Below are 20,268 nucleotides of genomic sequence, written 5' to 3'. Positions count from 1 at the left end.
TTGCAGTTAAGTGCAATTTCATTCCTTATACCTTTTTTTTAAAGATTGTATTTATTTATTTTTGGCTGCGTTGGATCTTCGTTGCTGCGCGCGGGCTTTCTCTAGTTGCGGCGAGCAGGGGCTACTCTTCGTTGTGGTGCACGGGCTTCTCATTGCGGTGGCTTCTCTTGTTGCGGAGCACGGGCTCTAGGCGTGCTGGCTTCAGTAGCTGTGGCTCGCGGGCTCTAGAGCACAGGCTCAGTAGTTGTGGCACGCGGGCTTCAGTAGTTGTGGCTCACGGGCTCTAGAGCGTTTTATAATTGTGGATAACGGGCTTAGTTGCTCCGCGGCATGTGGGATCTTCCCGGACCAGAGCTCGAACCCGTGTCCCCTGCATTGTTAGGTGGATTTTTAACCACTGCACCACCAGGGAAGCCCCACAATCAGTAATTTTTTAGAGGGCTTTTCATCTGAAGATGTAACTAAATCTGCTTCAATAATACTGGTTACCTAGCTGATGAAAATGAACGAAATTTTGTTCATAACACATATCTACACTGGGGGAAAATTTACCCACGTGCAAGGAAAGCTTCCACTGAAGGCTGTCATAATATTTCACCACCATTTGTCACCCCTGACTGGTGCTCAAGAGAACCGAACACACACAGTTAATAAGGTAGAGAAGAGGAAATTCTCCTAAGAGGAGACCCGGCCCCCATGCACAGGGACGTTTGCCTCTCTAGTCAATGGAATGCTGAAAATGCATGCCTAGGTGCTAAGGGAGGAGAACATAGGGGAATCTTGTGTGTGTGTGTGTGTGTGGTGTGGGGTCTTTTTAAAAATAAGCACAGCAGGAGAATCCTGTTTTGCCCAGTTTATGATTCAGATGGTTATTTCAAGTTAAGGGCAAATATTAAGGTGTTGTTTTGAAACAAAGACACAGAGCACTACTTAATAAAGGACTTTTGGTGCCTGGTGAAAAATTCAAGCTGCAGGGGCATTTCCTGCTCTGTATTTATTAATTTCAGGTATTCATTTATGCACTCCTCTCTCCCTCCTTCTGCTTATATAAAATACAGCAGAAATGAATGTGAAAAGTGTGAGAAAGAGAAAAACAAGAGTGGGATAGAAAAATGGAGCTAAGAAGGAAGTTAATCCAATAGCTCGACCATAGCAATTGGGGTTGCACACTGGTTGACCTGCTAAACCAACAGTTAACTCTTTTTTTTTTTAATTTTTTTTTTTTTCGGTATGCGGGCCTCTCACTGTTGTGGCCTCTCCCGTTGCGGAGCACAGGCTCCGGACGCGCAGGCTCAGCGGCCATGGCTCACGGGCCCAGCTGCTCCGCAGCATGTGGGATCTTCCTGGACCGGGGCACGAACCCATGTCCCCTGCATCGGCAGGCGGACCCTCAACCACTGCGTCACCAGGGAAGCCCTTTTTTTTTTTAATTTTTAAAAAAATTTATTTATTTTTATTTTTGGCTGTGTTGGGTCTTCGTTGCTGCGTGCAGGCTTTCTCTAGTTGCGGCAAGAGGGGGCTACTCTTCGTGGCGGTGCGCGGGCTTCTCATGGCAGTGGCTTCTCTTGTTGCGGAGCACGGGCTCTAGGTGTGTGGGCTTCAGCAGCTGTGGCACGCGGGCTTCAGTAGTTGTGGCTCGCGGGCTCTAGAGCGCAGGCTCAGTAGTTGTGGCGCACGGGCTTAGTTGCTCCGCGGCATGTGGGATCTTCCCGGACCAGGGCTCGAACCCGTGTCCCCTGCACTGGCAGGAGGATTCTTAACCACTGCGCCACCAGGGAAGCCCCACCAACCGTTAACTCTTAAAGACTCGGTGTCAAAGGCAAAGACAGACCAACTGCTCAGGAGGGGGACAACTTGGTCTGGGCAGGGACTTGTCCTTCAGGCCCTGAAAGCGAATTCGGGTTAAGTGGCCCTGCCCAGTAAGTCCCCCTATAGCCAGTGCCAGCTCTGCCACATCATCAAACCTAGGACGCGGGAGGCGGGACAAGCCCCTGAATTCACTGGAACTGTCCAATTATGGGGTCTCCAGAGTTAGGGGGTCTGTCCTGTCAGCCAACCAGAACTTGTTGATCATAATCAGAGTGTGGCTTCTGTGAACAGGAACTAGGAAAGCACATCACTAGCCCTGGGGCGAAATGACCAGACCTGCCCTCACAGAGCCCATCCTGACCCAGCCCAGCAGACCCCACCCTGCAGACGGGGTTCCCCACCGGACCCGACACTGAACCTGGGAGAGCCTGCGCTGGCTAATACTGTTCTCCTCCCACTGTTCCATCAGTATCATACCATGCTTTCCCTCCGTAACAGCCCAACATTTACCACAAAGCCGAGCCCACTCCCTTTCCACAGCCTGCCAGGTCCCCGAGACAATCCGTGCCAGGGCCTCGGCACTTGCCCACCCTGGGGAAAGCAAAAGCAGCTTCTCTCCTCCAGAGCCTGAGGGTCCAGGGAGGTTTTGCCTTATTGTAGGGGAGACCGTTTTATCAAAGCATCTTTTGAGTTCCACACAAGAGATCTAAGATAGACTGAATACCGCAGCATACATCCTGTTCTTCATACCACACTCAATACCATGGTGCCCTATGTGACCAACAGAACTTTCTGCCATGAGGAAAATGTTCTAGATCACCGCGTCCAATATGCGAGCCACTAGCCACAGCTGGCTACTGGGCAGCTGAACTGTGACTAGTCCACGTAGAGATGTGCTGAAGCATAAAGTCTTCCACTGGTTTTGGAAGACTTGGTGCAAAGAACAGAATGTCAGATATCTCATTAATAATTCTTTACACTGATTACATGTTGAAATGACAATATTTTAGATATACTGAATTAAATAAATTGTATTATTATATTAATTTCCCGTTTCTTTTTGCTTTTTCAATGCAGTTATTAGAAAATTTAGGAGTACATATGTGACTAGCATTCTGTTGGTATTAGCCAGCACCAACCTATACCATTATTTAGTAGTTTTCTTTAAACTGAATTTTTTTCATTTTTTTAATCATTCTGAAAATATTCGTGAAATTACAGTTTGAAAATATTCATGAAATTACAGTTTGATGTATTAGTTGTATTTTTACAACACAATTAAAGAATCCACAGGACCATTAATCTAAAATTGAGAAGATAAGTTTGTCCACGTGTAACCTAAACCCTCTTAGGTACCACACCCTTTGGGAAATGCTGGCCCAGGACAGAGCTACTCAGAGTGTGGCCTGTGGACAGATGCCAGCCTCCTTATTGTTCATTATCGTCCACAATAAGGACATAAATTGAGAGCACGTATTTAGAAACATTCATAGCAATTTGACAAAGTAATGTGATACCCATTGATATCTTGGAATCTGATATCTAATCTGATATTTTAAAATTGGGACCTGTATTTTACATGTGCTTTATATTTTGTTTCTAGTAAGTCCTTTAAATTGTATTTAAGAGTTAGAGACACACTGGGCTAGAGTATAAGAGAATCTTCCGTGGGCCTTCCAGAGTGATAACCTAAGAGCCGCAGTCCTCAGTCACAGCCAATGCAGTGCTCTAAGACAGGAAAGCATACTAAGGAGATCTTCCAGACCCCAACATAAAGGCTGGCACAGAGGGGATGGGGGCTTAATTCCTGGCAAATAAGAAATTCTGTTAAATGAAACTTCTCTTCCTCTAAGCATTTTTGTTGATAAAACTTTTGCTGTAATTCTAAGAAATGAAGGTCCTCATCACCTCTGTAGAGAAAAACAACTGTATACTATAAAAAAAGGTACACAAAATCCTTATAAAATGTATATCGATAGTACTGAGCTAGAGCTTGAGAGGGGTACAGAAAATGCGGGAGGCATGACCCATGTGCAAAAGGAATTTGTTATAATCTATCTGGAATGGCACAGAGGCATGGAGATTAAAAATACTTAACTCTAGAGTCAAACACACTTACTGTGTGACCTTGACCAACTTATTGAACCTCTCTCTCTTTTTTTTTTTTTTTTTTTTGCCGTGCCACACAGCATGCAGGATCTTAGTTTCCTGACCAGGGATCAAACCTGGGCCCTGGCAGTGAAAGGGCTGAGTCAGGGAATTCCCTTACTTAACTTCTCTTAGTGTCAATGTACTTAGCTGTTACAGTAGAGAATCTCCGAAAAGGGAGATTCCTCCTCTCCTAGTAGGCACTTACCATGCCTCACCTCAAGAGGTGGAGTCTATTTCCCCGCCCCTTGAATCTGGGCTGGCTTTGTGACTTGCTTTGACCACCAAATGCAGCAGAAGGGACATTCTGGGACTTTCAAGTCTGGGCCATAAGAGAACTGGCAACCTGCACTTCCTGGCTCTTGAAGAACAGCTGCCACACTGTGAGGAAGGCCAGGACAGACTCCTTGTGTAATTTGAGACACCCGGACCATGAGAGGCCATCTTGAACATTTCAACCCCACTGAGCTCCCAGCTGACAGCACAGGCAGCAGGAGAACCACTCAACTGAGCCCAACCAACCCCCTGAATGGTGAGAAATAGTAAGTTTGGAGTGTTTCGCTACACAGGAATAGAAAATTACAAATCTCTAAAATGAGAATAAAAACAGTATAAAGGATGGCTATGAGGAATAAAGTAAATAACGTATGACAAGTGCTTATAACGGTGCTTGGGACATAAGTGCTCAACAATTAGCAGCTGTTACTATTTGAGGAGCTAAAATGAACACATGTGCAATATATGACTGCAGACTACTTGGGAGGTTCCATTCAGGTTCTCAGGGCCCTGCAGGCCCCGAGCAGAGGAATGCCCAGGAGGTGAAAAGACAAGGCTTTGCGGTGAACGCAAGTATTGGACCTGAAGAATGCAGCGTGCAGAACGATGGTTTTTAAATCCCTGATGCATGGAGAGCCACCCGAGAACTTCCGGGCAACCACAATATGTGCGCACATCAAGGGCTGAAGCCTAGAGGTCTCCATGGAGACAGTGTAGATGGGTGGCTGCCAGGACCTGGGGAGTGGATGACGGGTGAGGGGGAATGGGGAATGACAGCTAATGGTTATGGGGTTTCTCTGCGGGGTGACGAACATGTTCTAAAATTGACTGTGGTGATAGCTGTACAATTCTGTGAATATACTGACAACCACTGAATTGGGCATTTTAAATGGCAAGAGGAAAGCTACCGCTCCCCAAGAGAGAAGCAGACCGAGGCCTACATTGAGACAGAGCTCAGAGGCGGATGAAGGGGATCCCGAGGCCCAGCGTGCCCCGGAGCCTCAGGTGCCTAGCCGGCAGACTCCTCATTGGAAAGCGGTCACCTCAGACATGAGCCAGGCGGTGAGCAATCCCTCCTGGGCCACGGCGCCCCAAGGGCAGCCACCCTGGACCACTGCCTCTTCCTTCTTCTGGTGTAATTCGTTCAAAAGAGCCTAGAGGGCAGGGCCACGGAAAGTTTTCAAATTATCAGACTGCTGCCAGAGTCAGCTCTGCCTGCGAACCCTCCCTCCCCCACCCCCCGGAACTGGGCAATACCATCATAAGCATCATCAGACTACCTGCCCTGTGAGCACCTACTATGCTGAGCCATTATGAGTTCTACCTTGTTAAATCCTCCCAACAAAGCCCACTAGACTATTGACCAGCATCCCCCAGAAAACCACATCTCTCGTCTACCCAAAGCAACCCTGCAAATCCTACTGTGTTATAAGTCAATCAGTATAGCTACTACAGAAGGCAAGATGTTCTTTTAAAAAGTGAACCATGGCAGAAGATGGGGCATCTGAATGAGAGGAAAACATCCTTTAATTGTGGAGAGGGAGAAGGGATAGAGATAGAAATGACAAAATTTGACCAGTCGGGTCACTAGGGTCAGTACATCAGAAAAGAAACAGTTGATGGTCAGACTTTCAGGAATTTGCCCCGAAGGTCCTGCCAGGTCCGAGTCCTTCAGTGCCATAACTCCACAAAGCCAGAAGCCCCAGATCAAATACAACTTTCTTTCGCTCCTGACCTTGGCCCTTCTCACTGCCGAAGGGACTTGCAACGTTAGGACACACGCACAAGCTCAAGTTGCTCCTCTTGGTCCAAACAGCTCTACGATGACAGTGGTCAATAATGGTTTTAGGGACTTCCCTGGTGGTCCAGTGGTTAGGACGCCGCGCTTTCATTGCTGAGGGCCCGGGTTCAGTCCCTGGTCGGGGAACTAAGATCCCACAAGGCGTGCAGTGTGGCAAAAAAAAAAAAAAAAAGAATGGTTTTAAATGTAGCAACTTTGAGAAAGGATGAAGAACTCTGATTTCTTGGGGCCCTACTCTCAGCCTTTCCTTTTCCCTACTGTGGCCCCTGGGGGGAGGCTCTCCTGAACTTCCAGTCTGCACTCCTCCATTCTCCTGATCTAGGATGGGGGATGGAAGACAGGCAGATGGAAGGACAGCAGGGAACCTCGTCTCAACTCAAAGCAATTCCCTCCTTACCAGGGAACCATGGGCAAATGGACTGAACTCAGTAAACAGTATTTACCTGCAGAAAGCACTGGAAAGTTCAACAAGCCTTAGGAAACATGCTTTGTAATTCCACTATCTCAAGCTCCTCCACCGACACACTTCTTTAATCCAACTCACGAGTATTTCCTCAACCCAGTGGAGCTGCTCCCAGCATAATGCAATTGTCAAACATCAGTTACACACCTGTTGCGTGAAAAAACTGTGAGGAGGGGGCTTCCCTGGTGGCGCAGTGGTCGAGAGTCCGCCTGCCGATGCAGGGGACACGGGTTCGTGCCCCGGTCCGGGAAGATCCCACATGCCGCGGAGCGGCTGGGCCCGTGAGCCATGGCCGCTGAGCCTGCGCGTCCGGAGCCTGTGCTCCACAGCGGGAGAGGCCACAACAGTGAGAGGCCCGCGTACCGCAAAAACAAAGACAAAAACCTCTGAGGGGGAGTAGGATGACCATCCAGTCACCCTCTGCACCAGGCCTCGCCCTCAAGCCAATCATCTAACAGAAGGGACAATGGCTAACCAGCTTCAGCATTTACTGTGTGTCAAGCACTGCTTTACAGATATCAATTCCTTCATCTTCAAGGCAGTGTTTCTATCCCCCCCCCCACGGTGTTCTTAAGCCCATTTTAAAGGTGAGAAAACTAAAGCTCAGCAGTGTCTCCCTGAGGTGAGACATCAGGAAGGGGAGAGGCGGCATTCACACCCAGGCAGTCTGGATCTCGATCGCCCGAGCTCCAATGACAGCAGGAGCCACCAGCACAGGGCCCTGCTCACAGTGGGCACCCAATGAACACCTGCCGAGAGGAACTGGAAGGTTAATGTCGTCACACGTGCAGAAGAAGAAGAGTGCTTTCCTGCAGGTGCTGCAGGCACAGGCAAGACGAGTTCCTTAATTCAGACTGAGAGAAGCCTAGAGGAAGTGAACGCCCGAAGGGAAAAGGGGAGAAGGGGGCATTTCAGACTGAGCGGTGCCCACGACCTGTGTAACAGCGAGGCAGCCTGACAACGGTGACCTGGTGACTCTGCTGGCCCTCTAGAGGTATTGAGGCAGAACCAAGCAACAGGCGCTTGCTCCGCATTCCTGATACTGTGATATAACACAAGCACTAAAGAGAACAGCACATCTGGTAATTTCTCTTCTGGGAGTAACTGAAAGGAAAGAAAGCAAGCATCACTGGTGGGTAATGGGGAAAAAATGCACAGAATTTCAGTATTGGAAGAACCTGTTGCTAGAAGAAACAACCAGAGAGGTATTCCCCTGCGACCTTCTACAACAGCTCCCAGGAAAACCACTTGCCGGCCCATATCGCCCAGCTGTGCTGCCGTGAAATTGTCCGAGAGCCTAAACACCTCAGGCCTCTTAGTCTTTTCTGCCCCTCACAGCACTCAGCACAAGCTTAGGATCAATGGTTGACTCTCAAGAAATGCAGGTTCACTCTCATCAAGAATGGGTCCCAAATGATAAGGCCTTGGGCAGCCAAGAGTAATCAGTACCAAGATGTATTATAATAAAACCTCAAAGGGCTTCCCTGGTGGCGCAGAGGTTAAGAATCCGCCTGCCAAGGCAGGGGACACAGGCTTGAGCCCTGGTCCAGGAAGATCCCACATGCTGCGGAGCAGCTGCGCCCGTGCGCCACAACTACTGAGCCTGCGCTCTAGAGCCCACGAGCCACAACCACTGAAGCCTGTGCGCCTAGAGCCCGTGCTCTGCAACAAGAGAAGCCACTGCAATGGGAAGCCCGAGCACCTCAACAAAGAGTAGCCCCCGCTCGCCGCAACTAGAGAAAGCCCGCACGCAGCAATGAAGACCCAACGCGGACAAAAGTAAGTAAGTAAATAAATATTAAAAAAACACAAAAAACTCAAAAATCAAGACTTCTCTGAGGATGACATTATTTTTCTAAGTACCTAGCCTCACAAAACCCACTTGAAAGAACAAACCATGGTACTACCTGGCACCTAAATTGAACACTCCAATTATTCCACATCAACCCTTATGCACATAGAAGTTTATGAAATATATATATATATGTGTGTATATATGTGTGTGTGTGTGTGTGTGTGTGTGTGTGTGTGTGTGTGTGTGTATATATATATATATATATATATATATACACATTTTGGCCGCATCGCGCGGCTTGTGGAATCTTAGTTCCCAGACCAGGGAATGAACCCATGCCCCCTACGGTGGAAGCTCGGAGTCTTAACCACTGGACCACCAGGGAACTCCCTGAAATATTTTAAACCTTCACACAACATGTCTTTCCATATTTCTAATTTCAAATGAAGGAAAAGAGCTTTAAGCTATTTTTCTACAATAAAGTTTCCAACTAGAACTTAATAAGGATGTCCCCTTATTGAGTGCCTTCAAATAAATTAAAATATCACAGATATTTCAGGCTCAACCATACAGCTCCGCCCTGCCTCTAAAACATCGAAACGACCTAATTGTTTAAACTCGACCAAATAAAAATGTGAACTTTAACAACCTCCCTTTTCCAATGTTATATTCTACTAGGTCCCCCTCCCCCAAGGCTGGTTCTGATGGATGGGTGGGTTTTGGGTTTCTCCCTAGCACATGCAGCCGAGTTTCCCAAACAAAAAGGACGAAAACAGAAGTACATCTTTTTAGTATTTATATCACTATCCTGTGATATTTGTTAAATTCTGCCTTCAAAACAAATGCGTGATGAAAAACGCAAACTGGGAAAGATTTAAGCCACCTCCTCCTTCTCGAAATGATGCAAATGAAGGCCCAATCAGAACATACCCCTCCCCCATGAAAACCATGTTTTAAGTGACTAAAGAACATTGCCCTTGATTTCCTTCCCTTCCTTGGTACACCTTACATAAAACACGCAGATCTTCACTATGTGATAATTCTCCAAATCCTATACTTAAGATCTGTGCGCTTTTGTGGGATGCACGTTATACTGCGGTAAAACACGCCTTAAAAATACCTCACACTAACTTAAAAAAAAAAGGTGTTGCCAGGAAAAACATGAAATCGGTTTCCAAGTTGCTTACACACCCGCACTACCTGCAACCACTTTACAGAACGTTAGAAGATGCGAAACCAGCTTATCTAAAATTCTGCCAAATGTCCTCAAAATCTCTCCCTGCTTCGCTCGTTTCCAGGCAGCCAATCCGGGGACCATCCCTCCTTAGCTCCCAGCAGCTGCAGCCTCTGGGGCCGGGGGACTCATCCGTCGCGCTGCCACGCGAGGGAGCCGCGACCCCGCCAGACCCCTGGGCAGCGCACCCGCGGCCGCCGGGAGCGCAAGCGGGCGGCAGGGGAACCCGGCCCGGGGCTCGCAGCTGGCCACCCCTGCCAGTGGGTGACGCGTCGGTTCTGCCCCCCGGGGACGCCGCGAAGCATGAAGCTGGGCTGCCCCTCGCGCGCGACGCCCGAGACGCAGATTGGGCAGGCGCGCAGGCCCCGGCCACCCCCCGCGCCCGCTCGGTCGGCCCCAGTGCCCCCCACGCCTGCTGCTCCGCGATGCGGGGCCAGCCCCCCGGGCCCCTGGGGCATCAAGCGTGGCCCCGGTCCCCGCACGCCAAACATACCTGCCACCCACCCTAAGCCACCCCCAATCCCACCCACTCTGGCCACTCGAGAGCGTACTCTGCCACCGGCACCGTGAGGGGCGCCGGCCCCGGGGTCCCGCGCCCAGGCGACCCCGGGCTGAGGAAAGGACATTAGCTCAGTTCCCCGCCCCGCCCCCCACAGCCTCGCGCTCCACAACCTCTACCTCTTGCGGCCCGCCCGGGGGGCCTGAGGCTCCCACGCGCCCGCCGCATCCCGGGAGCCCTACCTGAAGGCCGGTGGTTGGGCGGCGAGGTCCGCACCGCGCCCGGTTCGGCCATCTTCCCGGGAAGCGGGGGGGCCCGCGTAGACCCCTCCGTCCCGGCTGCCGCCCCGCAGTCGACGCCGTGCTCCATCGGGATGCCGGGGCCGCACAGGCGCACTGCCCCTGCCGCCGCGCCGTATCGGACCTGCGCGCGTCCGTACGCGCACGCGTCCCCCCCACGGCGTGCACGTGCGATGTGCGCACCGGTTCTCAGGCCGCGCACGAGCACCGCGTGCACACGCGAGCTGCACACGGGTCCTCAAGCAGCAGGCGCCTACCTCCTGCACTTGGCAATACGCACACCAGCCCTCACACAGCACGAGTACACGGCGTGCACGTGCAGTGTGAGCACTAGTTCTCATAGCGCTCCCACACACCGCGTGCACGTTCGATGTGCACACCAGTCCTCACAGCGCGCACGCACACACGGCATGCACACGGTTCCTCATACAGTGCGCACACACAGCATGCACACAACCAGTGTAAACACACGTCCCCACACAGTGCATACACTCAGCATTATATATACATGGGATGTAGTTTCTCACACAGGGTGCACACACATCCTCACGCAGTGTGAACACAGCGCGCACACACCATGTGTACACACCTGCCCACCCAGCACGCACATGTTCTCACACGGCTCGCAGAAGTTCACACACACTAGGCATCCACATACGTAGAGCTGCAGCTCTGGAAACAGGTCCTCTTAGGGCCTCGGGCAGGCGCCGCTTGGGCCAGTGCCACATGTGCAGATGCCTCCCTCCAAGCACAAAGGTGCACGGGTGGCAGGCGCTAGGTCTTCCCTCACCGCAGCGAGGGGCTCCAGGAAGCCAGACTGGTGGACCTTCAAAGAAGAGGAGGGGCACGCAGTCAGCCTTCCAACCATGCCCCCACTCCCAGGCTGATTGCACCCGAGCGCTACTCAATGGCTTCTTCCTGGTGTGCAAATAATGCACTAGAGAAATCTCTGTGAGAACATCTCTGGGAAGACAAATGAGAGTGCACTGAACGTGTAGCCTTGGGAGTAGGCGTCTGGACAGGGTGTGGGGGCCTGTGGAGGTGTGTTTCCCCTGGATGTCCTTTTACCCCTGCCAGAGCACTTAACTTCTTTTCAAAAATATACATATTGAAAAAGACATCTTCGCAGAGCCAGCTCAAGCCTCCAGGTGTTTACCCAGATATAGCCTGCCGAGTGATAACCCACCCCAGGGGAGCCCCAGGCTGCACGTTTCTCTGGTGGGCAGTGACCAGCCCCCGGGTTTTAACTTCCACCCCTGGGGGAGAAAGAAATGCAAGGTTAAAAAGCCGAATAGAGCTGAATCAGGGTACAAGGTTTCTTTGGGGAGGGTGATGGTAACATTCTAGAATTACATTATAGGGATGGTTGACTCTATACTAAAAGCCACTGTACATTTTAAACGGGTGAACTTTATGGTGTGTAAATTATACAAAAAAAAAAAAACACACACAAGTTGAAACTCTCAGTAACTGACAACCAGATTCTTAGTGAAAAGCTTGGGAAGAGTCCCTTTGTTGGCACAAAAATGTGATGAACGTGTTCATGACACTCCCAAAGGTGTGCTAGGAGTAGGGCGCAGCTATGGTGAGAAAGCCAGAAGGGGAGTTTAGACACAAACAAGCAGAAAAGCGGGCAAGTTGGGGCTGGCCCCTTGTTTGTAATGAAAACTGCTTCCAACTCAATAAGATTGAGACAAGTTAATTAGGGCTTGGGAGCTGTTTTCACTTTTTCTTTTTTTCTTCTTTTGGTCTTACAGACCTTGGGTACGAGCTTATAACTCATCCACCTCCTGAGCTCAAGGCTTGCTGACTTGTCAGAATACCCCTGTCTAGTTTGATTCTATTTTTTTCTCTTTTGATTCTATTTTTTCTGTTTATTTTCTATTCCCACTTGCATTCCTCTCTTCAATCATATACACCTCCTGTTTAATATATTTTTGTAGTTCTACTTTCAAACATATAGTGAAGATATGCGTGGTTTAAATTTATATAAATGATAAGGCACACCAGCTATCATTCTGTTTTTCCTTGCTTGGAATTGTTTTCAACATCTATCCATTGCAACTGTATACAAATCTATCAGAAACAGATTAACTGGGACTTCGCCTTCCAATGCAGGGGCTGTGGCAGCTAAGATCCCACATGCCTGGAGGCCAAAAACCCAAAAAACATAAAACAGAATATTGTAACAAATTCAGTAAAGACTTTAAAAATGGTCCACATCAAAAAAAAGAGATTAAGCATTTATTCTGGTTTACTCTTCTGTAAATTACCTGTTCAATCCCTGTCTTTCTATTGGGCTACTTGTCTTTCTCTTGTTGATTTCCAGGTTTTTTGTATTCTAGATAATCCTTATGGGCTTAAATATTTCACGCTAGTCAACTAACGTTTTCTAAGATTAGCAAAACGTCAATTTTTATGCCAAAATCAATCCATTTAAAAAAGCTTCTTATATGGAAATAACCACAAACTTACAGAAAAGTTGCACAAATAAGAATTTACAAATAAGTCATATGCCCTTTACTCAAACTCACCTATCCCTGACATTTTGCCCCATTTATCATTTGTAATCCTAGCTGTGCCTCTTTTTTTTTTATCCTTGGTTCTTTTTCTAGCAAGCTGCATACATATACACGGCCTTCCCCTTAAATACTTCAGTGCGTATTTCCTAAGGATATTGTCTTTTTATTTTTGGCTGTGTTGGGTCTTCGTTGCTTTGCGCGGGCTTTCTCCAGTTGCGGCGAGCGGGGGCTACTCTTTGTTGAGGTGCTCGGGCTTCTCATTGGGGTGGCTTCTCTTGTTGCAGAGCACGGGCTCTAGGCGTGCGGGCTTCAGTAGTTGCGGTGCACGGGCCCTAGAGTGCAGGCTCAGTAGTTGTGGCGCACAGGCTTAGTTGCTCCGCAGCATGTGGGATCTTCCAGGACCAGGGCTCGAACCCGTGTCCCCTGCACTGACAGGTGGATTCTTAACCACTGCGCCACCAGGGAAGTCCTCTCAGGATAGTCTTAAACACCCACATTAGTTATCAACTTCAGTAAATATAACATGGATACAATAATTTTACCTAATTGGCTGCCAGTTTCTCCAGTATAGAGGTGCTATTTTTCTCTTGCAACTAATCAGCAATCTGTGGGGAGCCACTTTAAGGCCAAGCAAATATTCTACTCCTTGCCAAAACTTCTTCCTAAGGTTTAACATCCATTGATAGTTCTTCATTCAATCTTTCCCATGGTTACAAAATAAAACCTATCAATTTTCACCTTATGCTTATGGTTTGTGCTTTAAGAGGTCTTGGTTTTGTTCTGGATACAGATGTAAAAGGTCAAATTGTACGATGTTTATTGTAGTCCCTCAACTCCGGTGGAGATGAACCTCAAGGGGGAAAGAGAACAACTCAAATTGTAGTTAGAAGGAATTAACGAGGGCCATAGGTCTTAATTATATACTTGCCCACTCACAATAGTCTACATTTTCATTAGTTTACAGATTTACCTTTAAAGCAATTTATTTTCTGTATACGGTGACAAGAGATCCATATTTACTTTTCTCTGTAAAATGTAGGTTTGTCCAGCACCAACTTTTAAGTACTCTATCCTTTCCCCGATGATTTTGAAACCACTTTTATCATGTATCAGATTCCCATATGTACATGGGCTTGATTCTGAGCTCTTTATTCTGATCTTTTTGTCTGTTACTGCATCTATTATTTATTACTATGGATTATGGTGTGACAGTATCTGATGAAGTTCTTTGCTCTGCTTTTAAAATTGCCTTAGAAATTCATAATTTCCATATGAACTTATTCTAGAATCAATTTTTCTATCCCCCCCAAATCCTGTTGGAATATTAATCAGAACTGGCATTTTTATGACATCATACCATCTATGAGCAGTGTCTTTCTATTTAAGCCATCTGTTTAACAAAATGACATTAGTTTGCTGGGCTTTTGCCATTAGGCTAACTTCCTAAAAATCTAGTTAGAGCTGAACGACATTTTTTTTCTTTTTAGCATCACCGCGCAGCATGCAGGATCTTTGTTCCCTCGAACCCGTGCCCCCTGCAGTGGAAACACGGAGTCCTAACCACTGGATCACCAGAGAATTCCCTGAACATCTTAAAATCTGTTATACCATCTAGTTGTTAAGTCTAGTGCAGCAATTCTCAATTTTTTTGCCTCAGAGTCCCTTTACAGCAAGGGTTGGTAACCTACGGCCTGTAGGCCAAATGTAGCCCACCACCTACTTCTGTTAATGAACTTTTCCTGCAATGCAGTCTCATTCATTTGTTTACGTGTTGTCTCAGGCTATTGTGCAACACAACACTGACAGAACTGAATAGCTGTAAGAGAGATCATATGGCCTACAAAGCTTAAACTATTTACTATCTGGTCCTTTAGTAAAAGTTCACCAACTCCTATTTTACACCTAAAATTGAGACTCCCAAAGAACTTCTGTAATCTGCTAATGGCGGTGAATGTTTAGTTTTCCAAAACTCAATTTTTACTTGAAAGCGCATGTGTGATATTGCAACAAACACTCAGTTTTCCTTGAAATGACAAGTTCACCTGTGGGAGTATTGATGTGCTAGAAAATTTTTAAAAGATTTGTTACTTTAACAGTAAGCCTAAATAACATACTTTTAATGAAAAGTAACAACCCCCTCCCAATTTGAGAAGAGTGGCGTTGTTTCACATTTTTGCAAATCTCTTTACTGTCTGGCTTAAATGAAAATTGAGTCTCGGGACTTCCCTGGTGGTCCAGTGGTTAAGAATCTGCCTTCCAATGCAAGGGACTCGGGTTCGATCCCTGTTCGGGGAACTTAGATTCCACATGCTGTGGGGCAACTAAGCCCACGCACCGCAGCTAGAGAAGCCCGCATCCTGCAATGAAGATCCCGCATGCTGCAACTAAGACCCGAGGCAGCCAAATAAATAAATATTTTTAAAAAAGTAAAATCGAGTTGCATATCTGCTTTTGTATTCAGTGTGTTACAATATGTTTTCGTTAAAGCACATGAAGAAAATCTGGCCACTATGTAGTTGGAAAAGGGAGAACTATTTTAACGGCTTTTCAGGTAACCGTGTATGCTCTTGACACTATACCCAATCCTGACAAATGGTAACTTCTTAAAGTTAGTTGCATTGTGGAATCTAATACTGAATCAGTGATCTTTTCATACTAGTACGTTAAAACCCACTCATCATTTAGAAAATACTGCTTGACTCCGCTACGATCTTCCAAATGTCAACACACTTCATTCTACAGTATTAAAAAGTCACATTCATTATTACCACCTCTGATCTCTTCACTGCGAAGCCGTCAAGCTAATGGTGGCAACATCAGTTTCCCCAAACTCTTATCACCTCCAACAAATGCTGTCAGTTGTTTTCCTTAAAGTGACAGGGTTATTTTGAGAAAACCTGACCACAAACGCACGTTTGCATAACCAGTTTGTCTGTTGTTCTTTCAAGTCAAAATGGTATTCCAAGAAAAACGATGGCCAGTTCAGTTTGCAACTCAATAATCGCACGAGTGTTTTTCCGTGAGGCAACTATGGTACTTCACAGCACGCAGATGTGTTTCATGGAGCACGTTTTAACCTTGTCACACGAACTATTCAAAACATGTGTACTCAAGGGTTGGATTTAGTAAGATTAATCATTTTACTGCTTGTCAGGGACATTCTTAAGTAAAATTCACTTTTTAAAAGAAATTGTGAGTTTCTATGTTTGCTTTCGGTAGATAAACTATCGAGTTAGGAAAATCCCGATTATTCTTAGATTTACAAGAGATATTTAAAAGCATAAATATGCATTGAACTTTATCAAACGTGCAAAACTCCAACTAATTCTATACCTGACAGTCCAGTGGATCAAATCAGCAATGAGACTTTACTCAGGTTTTGTCCCCACTTTTTGATCTGCCATTATCAGATTGTGAACCGAACAAAGCCTGGATTGGAACAGAAAAGACTGGCTTTTTAAAAGAGAGCAAGTTAAAAAAGAAAAACAAAAGTGAGCAAGTTGACCAGAGGATAAATATCTACTTCACCTATGTCTTTGCACAGTATAAAATAAGGTCCAGTGAATGGGATTCTGGAAATTTGAGATCATTCTGGACAACTGATTTACCATCAGAAAATGTCTTCAGCACAGGTTTGTAACAAATTCACTTGCCCAGAAAATGCAACCCTGTAACTGCAGTCTGACCAAACGGATTCATTCAAATCAAACAACCAAAAACACAAAAATAAAAAACAGATTAAGTATACATTTCCCTCATACATCAAAATTTTCAGAAAAGAATGATCATGAATAAAAGTTTAGTTAAAAATGTCATAAACAGTTTGAAAAGAATCAACTGCATACACTGTTGAAAGTTATTTCATATTTTATTTCTAATTGCAATAGTTTGTATCTGATTACATAATTCCAAATGATGGGAAAGGAAACCTCCAAATCAGTACCAATTAGCTGTCATGAATCTATGGTAAAAGGACTCATTAAAGACTTCAGAATGAAAGATGACCAGAGCTACCAATATTACTAATTATAAGCTTTCTCTAAAGAAATATAGAGCAAGTTGGTACTTTGCAAAATACCTTTCTTTAAGCAATTTAGAGACTTCCATCTGTTAGTCTTAGGCTGAATTAAATGAGGGTGGTAGCAATTATTTTAAATATTGTGTCGACATGAATATACAAATATATATTCTACACACTTCTTTTGTTATAGGAACCAAAGACTGCAAGTAAAAGAAATGGTAAATAGAGAATAAAAAAGACGTGCATATTCTCTCTTACACAGTCCTGGATATCAAGTGAATAGTGGCGGACACTGCTCTAAGTGGATCACACATACGAACACGCATTATTAATCCTCCCAACATTTCTGTGATTCTGCAGGTACTCTTCTCATCATCTCCATCTTACAGGTGAGGAGCCTGAAGCTCAGACAAGCTGGAGAAGGTGCCCGTGGTCACCTGCAGGTAAAGGGCAGAGTGGGGGTTGTGGCACAGGCTGCCTGACCTCAGAGGCCATGTTCTTCACTCTCTACCACATGCCTCCTAAGCACTAGGCGGCTGTGGGAGGAAGAGAAGACACAGTCCAACACACCCTCCGAATTCATCGGTTCACTCCATACCTGAGAGGCTAGTGTCTTATCACACTTATAGTAAGACTTAATTCAGATTTTGTTCTTTTCTAAAATAGGAAGAAAAAAGCAATGATGGTAGTTGAAGGTAAATAAAAAACACAAAGTGGTATGTAAAAGCTGTATAAATGAAACTTCCCCTTACTAAGCAGGACAGAGATCTAAACATCTCACACCAATACAAATCTTTTTAATCTTTATGACAGGTAACATAAAGAACTTACTTTCATTTCACTGCCAAGCCATAGTTAATACTGGATGTTGTTAAATCTGTACACAATACAAATAAAGTATAAATCCAGCTAGGTATTTTATTTGAAACATGCTTTTACCTATTAGATTACTCACTTGCTCTGAAGTCAATACTGACAGCAGTTTGTATCTATTCAAGATGTTATGCAATGTCTTATAATTTAATATTTACACAAGATAGATGAGAGTAAGTTAAACTACAAGTCACCAGGAGTTCTGTAAGCAACTATACTTATAGCCATGATTCCACAGATGTGGTGAGTAAACCAATGGCCACTCCTTAATAAAATACAAGAATTTTCATCATGCATAGTTTACAGGCTCCTTAAGAGGTGGTCTCTTTTGAGAGGCGGGATTTTCAAGAAAGATTCAACAGTCAAACAATTAAATCTTGGCAAGTCTTTTTTTACACAAACACTTGGTTTGGTTATTTAGCCACCTTAGTAATACAACTTATTTATATACTCTAATTGGAGGTGGAATAAACACTGCATGAAAAATGCATGCCTATCGAACTCATTAGTAATAACTATTACATTCTCTTAGCAGTAAGAATCATTATTCTTGGATTTCAAAGACTTTATTTTCTTTCAGGGCATACTTTCTAGCATTGTATTATAGGAATCAAACAGTATAACAACAAAAAAGGTTTTTTTTCTTGAGGACCACTTCCATTCCACCTTTGAAATATAATCAAATCAATGAAACTAATTTCCACACTAAAGACAAGTTAGTAAAATAATTCCTCCAAGTAGTGTTGCATATGAAATACAAGTTTACCCCAACTATTTTAATCATTATAATTTGAGATTTTCTAGGGTACAACAGCACTAGATTGGACTGTTACTACGTAGACAAGAAAAAAAATGTCACCTGCAAACACGTGAATTGGGGTAAGAATCTTTAGACAAACCATATTATTAGAGGAGGTTAAGTAGAAAAACTAATGTTTGAGTTGCACCACCCGTACCATGAACTGTAGCACAGATGCAGAGTCAAAACATTCTTGGTAAAACAATGTGGAGGAAAGATCTGCATATACCACAAATTTACCAGAACACTTTTATGTACAGAAGCCTAAGTATCTTAAGAGGTTTAGATTACCGACGAAGATGATCACTCAGTCAACTCTTCAAGGCTGGTTCCTTATGAGTACTAAAAACCAGTCCATGGTCTCAGACACATTCCACCTAGGTTAAGTGTTCAGGGACTCCATAGAGTAAGAAACATCAACTGCAATTGTCCACTCTTAGTTTCTGGTTTTTGATTTAATATTTTATAGTACCTCAGATTTTTATTCCAGAGTTTGCACACTTAGGAAAGGAAATTATACTAAGCATGGGATCAAAGATGTGCTTACTAAAAAAAAAAAAAAAAAAAGATGTGCTTATTTTCTGAAGCCATGTGAAGGTTTAATCCTCTGTGTATTACTTTTCAACACTGAAGAGTTCTCTGGAGACCAGTAGAATAAAAGTTTCACAAGCTACATGAAGGATTTCTTTTACAGTTGCATACCACTTCAATGTGGCTAGTTAGGTCTAACTAGCCCTGCCCTTAATTTCATCTTACTAGGGTTGATGATGAAAAACTAACAAAGGGTAAATCTAAATTCCCAATAAAATACAAGCAAAAAACACCTGTACACACAATAAAATACATCCTAAACGCAAAGTAAGGGTATAATATACTCTGCAGCATGATACTGTCTTTATTATATTTCTCCACTGTATGTAGTTCTTCCATTCAGAAATAAGAGACCATCTTTTCATTAAGTTGTTATTCCCTCCTCTTTCCCCAGCTTAGGGATACTTTCCCAAAGGCTTAATTTGTACAAACTGTTATGAAATTAAATTTTCATTTACACATAGTTTAAGTGTTTATAAAGCACTCAAAATTGTAGCTCACACGTATATGACTTCTGAAAATAAAACGACACTTTGAACATAATCCTTTTGTTCTGCAAAAATATTCTACATACATGCATGTGTTCAAAACAATCTTTTGTTGTTTGGGAATTTTCTATGCACAGTAAGTTAAAAAAAAAAAAGTTGACAACTATATCAGTATCTCCAATGTTAAGATAACTGGGTGCCACCTAGTGTTTGATTTCTGCAACTACCAACTTTACAAATTCAAAACTGCTATTAAAACTCAGGTTCTAAAAACCGCCTTTTTTGTTGATGTTTATAGTGGCAAAATAAGATCATGAAAAGAATGTATACAATATCAAAATCAGTATAAAAATAGCCACATGCTACTTAAATATGAAAAACAGACCAATCATTTTTCACTTTAAATGCAGATTTCTGCCTCCATTAAACTGTACCAAAATCTCAAGGGAAAATTCATGTAAGTAACTGGAATATACAAAAATTCATTGTACAGTAAACAGGCTAGTCAAAACTAGGGCTTAATTATGATTCATAATGCGTGTACGGGGCTTCCCTGGTGGCGCAGTGGTTGAGAGTCCGCCTACCGATGCAGGGGACACGGGTTCGTGTCCCGGTCCGGGAAGATCCCACATGCCGCGGAGCGGCTAGGC

General features: G+C 44.8%; 1 protein-coding gene and 2 long non-coding RNA genes across 6 annotated transcripts in view; all 3 read right to left on the bottom strand.

Moving 5' to 3' along the window:
• Positions 1 to 10,385, bottom strand: part of MAP7D2 (MAP7 domain containing 2) — a 107,834-nt gene extending 97,449 nt beyond the window's left edge. For 2 of the 4 annotated variants that reach the window (XM_027096122.1, XM_027096125.1), the window contains exon 1: positions 10,268 to 10,385. In XM_027096122.1, coding sequence (XP_026951923.1) covers positions 10,268 to 10,319 — 52 coding nt within the window. In that variant the 5' untranslated portion in view covers positions 10,320 to 10,385. The remainder of the gene's footprint in view (positions 1 to 10,267) is intronic. The other 2 variants (XM_027096127.1, XM_027096130.1) reach the window with 2 other exon arrangements.
• On the bottom strand, positions 5,732 to 6,761 carry LOC113614539 (uncharacterized). The gene is made up of 2 exons (XR_003430673.1): positions 6,645 to 6,761; positions 5,732 to 6,160 (listed from the first exon to the last, which is right to left on the bottom strand). It is a non-coding gene; the product is annotated as an uncharacterized LOC113614539 (long non-coding RNA).
• A 6,310-nt stretch (positions 10,386 to 16,695) lies between the features above and the next one.
• Positions 16,696 to 20,260, bottom strand: LOC113614553 (uncharacterized). Its single transcript, XR_003430674.1, has 2 exons — positions 17,466 to 20,260; positions 16,696 to 17,304 (listed from the first exon to the last, which is right to left on the bottom strand). It is a non-coding gene; the product is annotated as an uncharacterized LOC113614553 (long non-coding RNA).
• Between the last annotated feature and the right edge of the window lie 8 nt (positions 20,261 to 20,268).

The sequence above is a fragment of the Aethalodelphis obliquidens genome, unplaced genomic scaffold (genome assembly GCF_003676395.1).
Source record: "Aethalodelphis obliquidens isolate GAN/ISIS:26980383/991018 unplaced genomic scaffold, ASM367639v1 scaffold99, whole genome shotgun sequence".
Taxonomy (NCBI): Eukaryota; Metazoa; Chordata; class Mammalia; order Artiodactyla; family Delphinidae; genus Aethalodelphis; species Aethalodelphis obliquidens.
Note: the sequence above shows the minus strand (reverse complement) of the source record. Positions and strands in the feature narration are given on the sequence as shown.